A 10,341-nucleotide genomic window follows, 5' to 3' on the forward strand; every position below is an offset into this window, starting at 1 on the left:
CGGGAAATTCCGCATTAAAGGGTTCGTTCACCCAAAAATGAATATTCTGTCATTAATTCCTCACCCTCATGTGGTTGGACACCCGTCAGACCTCCGTTCATCTTCAGACACAAATGAAGATATTTTAGTGTAAAGCTGATGCTGAGAAAGGCTTCAGATAGGCCTCCATTGGCATTCAGTTCATTTACACTCACAAGACCCATAAAAGGCACTAAAAACGTCGTTACAAAGTCCATCTCACCACAGTGACTCTACAATAATCTTACGATGCGACGACAATAGTTTTTGTGTGCAAAAAAAAATCAAAATAACACCTTTATCCAACCTCTTCTTGTCTTCCGTGTGTCTCCACGACGCATGCGTGAGAATATGAGCAGATCCGGCGTTCGGGAATCCATGAAATGACACTTTAACCCCATTTTGAGCTCTACGCCGAGACCTAAAGCACGATCAGTGTAGGATATTCAACAGCTGAGACACGCGCGTCTTCCTCTGCTTGAGAACAAATCTCTTCTGGGTCATGTGTCCGAACGCCGGATCTGCTCATATTCTCACGCATGCGTCGTGGAGACACACACGGAAGACAAGAACAAGTTGAATAAAGGTGTTATTTAGATTTTTTTTCTGACGGGTGTCGAACGACATGAGGGTGAGGAATTAATTACATCATTTTAATTTTTGGGTGAACTAACCCTTTAACAATAGATTCCGTGATTGTGGAAATCTTAGGGCCCTACAATAGCAGAAGGGTTAGGACACGTGTCAGATAACAGTCATTATTTCTGCGCTGTATGTGAAACGCTTCACTCTTGACTTCCAGAGAGAGGCTGCGGACGCACAGCATCGAGTCCTCGGGGAAGCTGAAGATCTCTCCAGAGCAGCACTGCGACTTCACGGCCGAGGACCTGAAGGATCTGGGGGAGATCGGGAGAGGAGCGTACGGCTCCGTCAACAACATGGTGCATAAACCCAGCGGCCAGATCATGGCCGTCAAGGTGATTCAGAGTCAGGCTTATGGTTCAGATTTAAAAAATTCCACTATATATTTATTATTAAAGCCGTTCGACTGGCTCGCATTTATGCCGAGCGATTGCTTTGATGAATTATGACCGGTTCTCCACTGGTCCTTCATGACCCTGTGGCCGGTTCTCCACTGGTCCTCCATGACCCTGTGGCCGGTTCTCCACTGGTTCTTCATGACCCTGTGGCCGGTTCTCCACTGGTCCTTCATGACCATGTGGCCGGTTCTCCACTGGTCCTTCATGACCCTGTGGCCGGTTCTCCACTGGTCCTTTATGACCATGTGGCCGGTTCTCCACTGGTCCTCCATGACCCTGTGGCCGGTTCTCCACTGGTCCTCCATGACCCTGTGGCCGGTTCTCCACTGGTCCTTCATGACCCTGTGGCCGGTTCTCCACTGGTCCTTCCTGACCCTGTGGCCGGTTCTCCACTGGTCCTTCATGACCCTGTGGCCGGTTCTCCACTGGTCCTCCATGACCCTGTGGCCGGTTCTCCACTGGTCCTTCATGACCATGTGGCCGGTTCTCCACTGGTCCTTCATGACCCTGTGGCCGGTTCTCCACTGGTCCTCCATGACCCTGTGGCCGGTTCTCCACTGGTCCTTCATGACCATGTGGCCGGTTCTCCACTGGTCCTTCATGACCCTGTGGCCGGTTCTCCACTGGTCCTTTATGACCATGTGGCCGGTTCTCCACTGGTCCTCCATGACCCTGTGGCCGGTTCTCCACTGGTCCTTCATGACCCTGTGGCCGGTTCTCCACTGGTCCTTCATGACCCTGTGGCCGGTTCTCCACTGGTTTTTCATGACCCTGTGGCCGGTTCTCCACTGGTCCTTCATGACCCTGTGGCCGGTTCTCCACTGGTTTTTCATGACCCTGTGGCCGGTTCTCCACTGGTCCTTCATGACCCTGTGGCCGGTTCTCCACTGGTCCTTCATGACCCTGTGGCCGGTTCTCCACTGGTTTTTCATGACCCTGTGGCCGGTTCTCCACTGGTCCTCCATGACCCTGTGGCCGGTTCTCCACTGGTCCTTCATGACCCTGTGGCCGGTTCTCCACTGGTCCTTCATGACCCTGTGGCCGGTTCTCCACTGGTCCTTCATGACCCTGTGGCCGGTTCTCCACTGGTCCTTCATGACCCTGTGGCCGGTTCTCCACTGGTTTTTCATGACCCTGTGGCCGGTTCTCCACTGGTCCTTCATGACCCTGTGGCCGGTTCTCCACTGGTTTTTCATGACCCTGTGGCCGGTTCTCCACTGGTCCTTCATGACCCTGTGGCCGGTTCTTCACTGGTCCTTCATGACCCTGTGGCCGGTTCTCCACTGGTCCTTCATGACCCTGTGGCCGGTTCTCCACTGGTTTTTCATGACCCTGTGGCCGGTTCTCCACTGGTCCTTCATGACCCTGAGACTGACCACTGCAGATCGGGAACACCCCACAAGAGCTGCAGTTTTGGAGATGCTCTGACCATCACAATCTGGCCCTTGTCAAACTCGCTCAAATCCTTACGCTTGCCCATTTTTCCTGCTTCTAACACATCAACTCTGAGGACAAAATGTTCACTTGCTGCCTAATATATCCCACCCACTAACAGGAGATCATCAGTGTTATTCACCGGTCATAATGTTATGCCTGATTGGTGTATGGTAAAGTGTATTTTATTCCTGTGATCAAAGCTGAATTTTCTTCTTTGGAACTTTCTATTTGAGTTTTTTTTTAATGGTTTATAGTTTAGAGAGTCCCTGCAGAGACTGTAGATTTGAGAGAGCTGAGATTCTGCCCTCTAGAGTCAGACACACGTCACTGCAGCAAAACCTCAAGAATCTCTGATCTGATGGAGTGTGTTGATGGAGTGTGTTGATGGAGTGTGTTGATGGAGTGTGTTGATGGAGTGTGTTGATGGAGTGTGTTGATGGAGTGTGTTGTTGTTCCGCAGCGGATCCGCTCCACCGTGGATGAGAAGGAGCAGAAGCAGCTGCTCATGGATCTGGATGTGGTGATGAGGAGCAGCGACTGCCCGTACATCGTCCAGTTCTACGGCGCTCTGTTCCGCGAGGTCAGCTGATGAAGGACACACACTGACCCCGCCTTCTGATGGCCTGCACTGGACTGACACTGTGTGTGTGTGTGTGTGTGTGTGTGTGTGTGTGTGTGTGTGTGTGTGTGCGTGTGTGTGTGTGCGTGTGTGTGTGTGTGTGTGTTTTCAGGGCGACTGCTGGATCTGTATGGAACTGATGTCTACCTCCCTCGACAAATTCTACAAATATGTATATTGTGCATTAGATGATGTCATTCCAGAGGAAATATTAGGCAAAATTACATTAGCAGTAAGTCATGATTTCATACATTAACAACAGCACATTTAATTTAGTAGTGGTAATAATAATATTATTATCAATATTATATAGCTAGTTGTGATAATTATATAATAATAAATAACAACAGTAATAATAATTGTTGTTGTTATTATTTATAATAACAATATATTTTATTATTATTAAAGTGATATCAATAGATTTATAATAAAATGTAAAACAATTATTAGTAATAATAATAATGCAACATTAAATAATGATAACTTTGATTACAATAACATTTATAAAATATACTGTATAATACATTTATTATTATTGTTGTTATTAATATTGTAAATAATAATTGTATAATAAAACATTTAACTAATAATTTATATTTAATATAATTTATTATTATATTAATTTATATTTTTACGGTTATAATTATTAATGATATTAATAATAATTGTATAGAAAATGTAAAAAATTAATTTTACAATAACATTTATAAAACACTGTTTAATACATTAAATTATACATGTATAATTATTATGTATGTATAAATACACTCTCATTCATGTATATATTAAGAAATATTTGCATGTGTATATACTGTGTATATATATATGATGTATATATTTTATATAAAAATATAACATATTTTTCTTAAATATATACATGCATGTGTGTGTATTTATATATACATAATAATTATACACATATACACATTATGTAAAAACAAGCTTTTATTTTGGGTGCGATTAATCGGTTGCCCAGCACTAATTTAAATATAAAATATTTATATATCATATAAATTATATAAATATATGTACAGTGTATGCATGCAAATATTTCAAATAAATACATATATGTGCATGTATTCAAAAATACATAATTATACAGTACACACTTTTATTTTGGATGTGATTAATTGCGATTAATCGATTTGACAGCACTACAGTTATTATATTTATGAACCATATAAGAAAGTAATTGTGTTGTTTTCTGCAGACTGTGAAAGCACTGAATCACTTGAAAGAAAACTTGAAGATCATCCACAGAGGTGAGCGATTCCACCGTTAATCTGAGCAGAGTGTGTGTGTGGCGCTGGAGAGAGTGAGTGAACGCTTGACTCGTTTCAGACATCAAACCCTCCAACATTCTCCTGGACAGAAACGGCAACATTAAGCTGTGTGACTTCGGCATCAGCGGTCAGCTCGTGGACTCCATCGCCAAGACCCGAGACGCCGGCTGCCGGCCCTACATGGCTGTGAGTACCTCTCTGAGTGCCGCTCTGAGGACGATCCCGAGCAGGCCTGAAACTAAAGCTTACTTTGATAGACGATTAGTTGCTGGATTATATTTCGATTAATCGGATAAAAAAGCAAAAAAAAATACTGACAAAACTGTGAGTACCGCCGCTCTGAGGAAAATCCTGAGCAGGGCTGCAATTAACGCTTACTTTGATAGTCGATTAGTTGCTCGATTAAATTTTGATTAATCGGATAAAAAAGGCAATTCTTTTTACTGACAAAACTGTGAGTACCGCCGCTCTGAGGACGATTCAGAGCAGGCCTGCAACTAATACTTACTTTGATTGTCGATTAGTTGCTCGATTCAATTTCGATTAATCGGATAAAAAGAAAAAAAAATACTGACAAAACTATGAGTACCGCCGCTCTGAGGACAATCCTGAGCAGGGCTGCAACTAACGCTTACTTTGATAGTCGATTAGTTGCTGGATTATATTTCGATTAATCGAGAAAAAAAAATACTGACAAAACTGTGAGTACCGCCGCTCTGAGGACGATCCCGAGCAGGACTGCAACTAACGCTTACTTTGATAATCGATTAGTTGCTCGATTAGATTTCGATTAATCGGATAAAAAAGTCAATTTTTTTTAACTGACAAAACTGTGAGTACCGCCGCTCTGAGGACGATCCCAAGCAGGGCTGCAACTAACGCATACTTTGATAATCGATTAGTTGCTCAATTATATTTTGATTAATCGGATAAAAAGCCAAAAAAAAATTTACTGACAAAACTGTGAGTACCGCCGCTCTGAAGACATTCCAGAGCAGGGCTGCAACTAACGCTTACTTTGATAGTCGATTAGTTGCTCGATTATATTTCGATTAATCGGATTAAAAAAGCCAATTCTTTTACTGACAAAACACCCATCCTGCTCAATGCTGTCCTTCAAACACACGTGTCAGCTGTGCTATGAACACACACAAAGTGAATATACCTTACACAAATTAATCATGGTTTTACAACAATTGAAACAAACAAAAACATTTATAATAATAATAATAAAGTAAATAATAATACAAAATGATTTAAAAAAAAAAAAAAATATATATATATATATATATATATATATATATATATATATATATATATATATATATATATATATATATATATATATATATATATATATATATATATATATTCTAGTGATTCCATGGTAACCACAAATTAACCATGGTTTTGGTGATGATGATGATGATGATGATAGTGATAGTGATGATGATGATGATAGTGATAGTGATGATGATGATGATAGTAGTGATGATGATTATGATGATGATGGTGATGTTTTGTGGTGTTTGCAGCCGGAGCGGATCGACCCCAGCGCCTCCAGGCAAGGCTACGACGTGCGCTCAGATGTCTGGAGTTTGGGAATCACGCTGGTATGTGTCCAGTTGTTCTCCTCAGGTTGATGTGAAGTACGAGTGGTCACGGTGGACTTGTGTTTGCGTTGCAGTACGAGCTGGCCACGGGCCGCTTCCCCTACCCGCGCTGGAACAGTGTGTTCGATCAGCTGACGCAGGTGGTGAAGGGAGACCCGCCGCAGCTCAGCTGCTCCGAGGAGCGACAGTTCTCGCCCAAATTCATCCAGTTCGTCAATCTATGGTGAGCCTTTGCCTTCACAAGCCTGTGCTTGATCATGATCTTTATCATGTGACGTTCCTTTGTTTGACCATGTGACTCTCTGCCTTCCTCCAGCCTTACGAAGGACGAGTCAAAAAGGCCAAAGTACAGAGAACTGCTGGTACGTCTCTTTGAAAAAACTTTTGCAACACCAGTCACAACACCAGTCGCAACACCAGCCGCAACACCAGCCGCAACACCAGTCGCAACACCAGTCACAACACCAGCCACAACACCGGCCACAACACCGGCCACAACACCAGTCACAACACCAGTCGCAACACCAGTCGCAACACCAGTCACAACACCAGTCACAACACCAGCCGCAACACCAGCCACAACACCGGCCACAACACCAGTCACAACACCAGCCGCAACACCAGTCACAACACCAGCCACAACACCAGTCGCAACACCGGCCACAACACCGGCCACAACACCAGCCACAACACCGGCCACAACACCGGCCACAACACCAGCCACAACACCGGCCACAACACCAGTCACAACACCAGCCGCAACACCAGTCACAACACCAGCCACAACACCAGTCACAACACCGGCCACAACACCGGCCACAACACCAGCCACAACACCGGCCACAACACCAGCCACAACACCAGCCGCAACACCAGCCGCAACACACCAGCCACAACACCAGCCGCAACACCAGTCACAACACCGGCCACAACACCGGCCACAACACCAGCCACAACACCGGCCACAACACCGGCCACAACACCAGCCACAACACCGGCCACAACACCAGCCACAACACCGGCCGCAACACCAGTCACAACACCAGTCGCAACACCAGTCGCAACACCAGTCACAACACCAGTCACAACACCAGCCGCAACACCAGCCACAACACCGGCCACAACACCAGCCACAACACCAGTCACAACACCAGCCGCAACACCAGTCACAACACCAGCCACAACACCAGTCACAACACCGGCCACAACACCAGCCGCAACACCAGCCACAACACCGGCCACAACACCAGCCACAACACCAGCCGCAACACCAGCCGCAACACACCAGCCACAACACCAGCCGCAACACCAGTCACAACACCGGCCACAACACCGGCCACAACACCAGCCACAACACCGGCCACAACACCAGCCACAACACCAGCCGCAACACCAGCCGCAACACACCAGCCACAACACCAGCCGCAACACCAGTCACAACACCGGCCACAACACCGGCCACAACACCAGCCACAACACCGGCCACAACACCGGCCACAACACCAGCCACAACACCGGCCACAACACCAGCCACAACACCGGCCGCAACACCAGTCGCAACACCAGCCACAACACCAGTCACAACACCAGTTGCGACTGGTGCATTAAATTAGATTTGATGATACATACAGAAACCCTGATTAGGAACCCAAAAGATATGATGTGATATAATTTGTGATATACGATAATTATGTATGAAAACAATCTTTTACTGATACAAAAAACTAATGCAACAATGCAGGTTTTTTTAGGGATGATCATCACACAACATTTTATTGATAAAAGCTCAATTGGCTGGAAAAGGGCTGGAGACGGCAATCAATTTTTTTCTTTTACACATATTCACTTTGTCGACAACAAAAGTGGATGGAGACTTGGTTATTGAACGGAATGAGCTTGGAGTGATAATGTTCCTCATATGAAGTTTGCATCTCTGTGAAGCTGTTTGGAAGCGATCTGTGTGAAGCGCGGTTGTTGTAATTATAATGTTGGATTGTGATTATTGACGTGTGTGTGTGTGTGTTTGTGTCCTGCAGAAGCATCCTTTCATCCTGATGTACGAGGAGCGCGTGGTGGATGTGGCCGGATACGTGTGTAAGATCCTGGATCAGATGCCGGCGTCCCCCAGCTCGCCCATGTATGTTGACTGATGGTGAGCGGTCTGTGAACTCCAGACGGCCCGGCCACCATGTGGTGTTCATACAGCATCGGACCCTTGACCGACCCGCATTTCACTGCTTTTACCGCATCACTGCCCGCTCTCAACACTCGCTCTCTGACGCCGCTTCACTTCAAGACCTGCCGCTTTTGTGGCTTCTTCACGGGATCTGCACTGCGAAACATGATGTTCTTCCTCTGTGCTTCTGTCCCGTTTAGAGTACAATCATCTAAAACCATCATTTAGAACTGAAGATGTTCAAATCGATCAAAACGAGGCTTGAAACAAGAACAAATATCTCTCTGGAAATCCGGCTCCATTGACAGATTGTTTTTGTTTTACGCTTCATTCTGCTTCTCCAGTAAATGCCCCACATGAAAAAATACTTTAGTATATTATAGTAAAATTACTCTAGTCAATAGAGTTTTTGAACCGTACTATAGTAAATATACTACAGTAAATTAACAAAGTGTAGTAAATACTATAATATACTACAATTTACTGTAGTATCTTTACTATAGTATGGTTCAAAAACACTATAGTATTTACTAGAGTACTTTTACTGTAATTTTACTATAATATACTAAAGTATTTTTTTAATGTTTGATTTAAGAAGGTTTAGATGTTTGTGCTGGAAAACCAGACGGATACACTGAGGAAGAGCGTGATTAGTTTGCAGCGTGGCAGTCGGAGAACAAGAGTTGAAGGCAGGATTTGTGCTCATTTGTGAAATGAGAGTCTTGGTTGAGAGTCTGAGTATTTCACCATAATTGTACGTTTATGTGTGAACACATGATTGTGTTTCGAGAGAAAGTCCCAAAACATGTTGTGCAATAAGAACTGGCTCTCATTTTAAAAGCCATTTACATCACGATGTGTGTAAACAAGCTTCAGATTCAGCGAAACAGCCTTTTAATTTCATTTGCGTTGTGTGTGTGCGTGTGTGTGAAATCATTTCAGAATATTAACAAGCAAAACTTGAATTTGCTCATTTAAGAAGACAAAGACCATCAAGTCTAATAGTTGCTGGGATGTAGATGTTTTACCAAAATGACACAAAGGTGTTTGTCTGTGTGTGTGTTTGACACATCATGTCTCTCTATTTAATGAATCGGTATGCAAAGGTCTTGTTCTGCATCAAAGAAATGTTAACGTAGCTTTACTTGCTCAATATGCAATTTTACGTCACGATGATCCGACGGTTTTCACCCGGTTAGCTTCTCATCCACTGTAAATGTGTATTATTTATACAGACGTTTTCTGTGCCACGTTGAGGATGGACAGGTTTCTCAGACGCTCATCCTCGCGTGTGAAGCGATGCTTTAGCATGAGTTCAGTGGATCTGGCATGACGGTTTACGATCATTCATCCATAGGTCACTTATTTTAAAGATGTACAGCGGTTATCAAGCGTTCTGTGGACTGATTGTATAATAATACGACACCGGATATAGTGTTCAGAGTTTCAGGAGGGAGGAGCAGATGATCATGTGATCTCATTAAGAGATGGCCTTTCCTCCTGCAACTCAAGAATGTTCAGTGTGGAGAGGGCGATGTGTATTATTATATTGTATCAAGAGTGGGAAATATGTACAGAAAAAAATTGATCACTGTGAAAATATTTTACGTGTATGGTGAGAATCTGTAAAAAGTGTAACATGGAAATGTGCAGGGATGATGTTCAGGTTTGGATATGTTACCCTCGTCACATGATTAATGAGGACATCTATGAATATGATCGCGTGTTGGCCTGTTGGGATTGTTGACGTTCTTGTCATTCTGCTCTGTTAGATCTGAACAGCGATGGGTTAATGCTATAGAATAAAACCAATACTCAGCCATTCCCTGTCTCGTCTGCATTTATTCAGCCTTCAAAACTGACACACATGCTTGGTGAACTCATGCGTTTATAGTTTATGTTTAACTCTTTCCCCACCAGGGCCAGAATTTATGACCATTTTCACCAAAGTTTCATGGCCCCCAGAATATTTTGTTGTATGAATATATGAACATGTAATAGTTTAAAAAAAAAACGGTTCTGTTCTTTCTTTTCATATGTTTTATTCTAGCTTCATGCATTCTTTTTTATCAACACTTGAATGTGGATATTTCATAAAAAAAGCTTAATTTTATAACACAGAGGTTAGTTAGTGGCAGGGATTAGTTAGTGGCAG

The 10,341-nt window shown here is 43.7% G+C and overlaps 1 protein-coding gene across 4 annotated transcripts in view; it reads left to right on the plus strand.

The window, feature by feature from the left end:
- The window catches only part of map2k4b (mitogen-activated protein kinase kinase 4b), a 25,488-nt gene extending 15,478 nt beyond the window's left edge, over positions 1-10,010 (plus strand). For 2 of the 4 annotated variants that reach the window (XM_079846290.1, XM_079846289.1), the window contains 9 exons: positions 821-995; positions 2,956-3,075; positions 3,227-3,346; positions 4,325-4,376; positions 4,456-4,583; positions 5,933-6,010; positions 6,085-6,233; positions 6,327-6,372; positions 8,047-10,010. In XM_079846290.1, coding sequence (XP_079702416.1) covers positions 821-995; positions 2,956-3,075; positions 3,227-3,346; positions 4,325-4,376; positions 4,456-4,583; positions 5,933-6,010; positions 6,085-6,233; positions 6,327-6,372; positions 8,047-8,160 — 982 coding nt within the window. In that variant the 3' untranslated portion in view covers positions 8,161-10,010. Of the gene's footprint in view, positions 1-820; positions 996-2,955; positions 3,076-3,226; positions 3,347-4,324; positions 4,377-4,455; positions 4,584-5,932; positions 6,011-6,084; positions 6,234-6,326; positions 7,754-8,046 lie in introns of those variants that run through there. The other 2 variants (XM_079846288.1, XM_079846287.1) reach the window with 1 other exon arrangement.
- Positions 10,011-10,341: the final 331 nt, after the last annotated feature.

The sequence above is a fragment of the Gobio gobio genome (assembly GCF_949357685.1).
Source record: "Gobio gobio genome assembly, chromosome: 20".
Lineage (NCBI taxonomy): Eukaryota > Metazoa > Chordata > Actinopteri > Cypriniformes > Gobionidae > Gobio > Gobio gobio.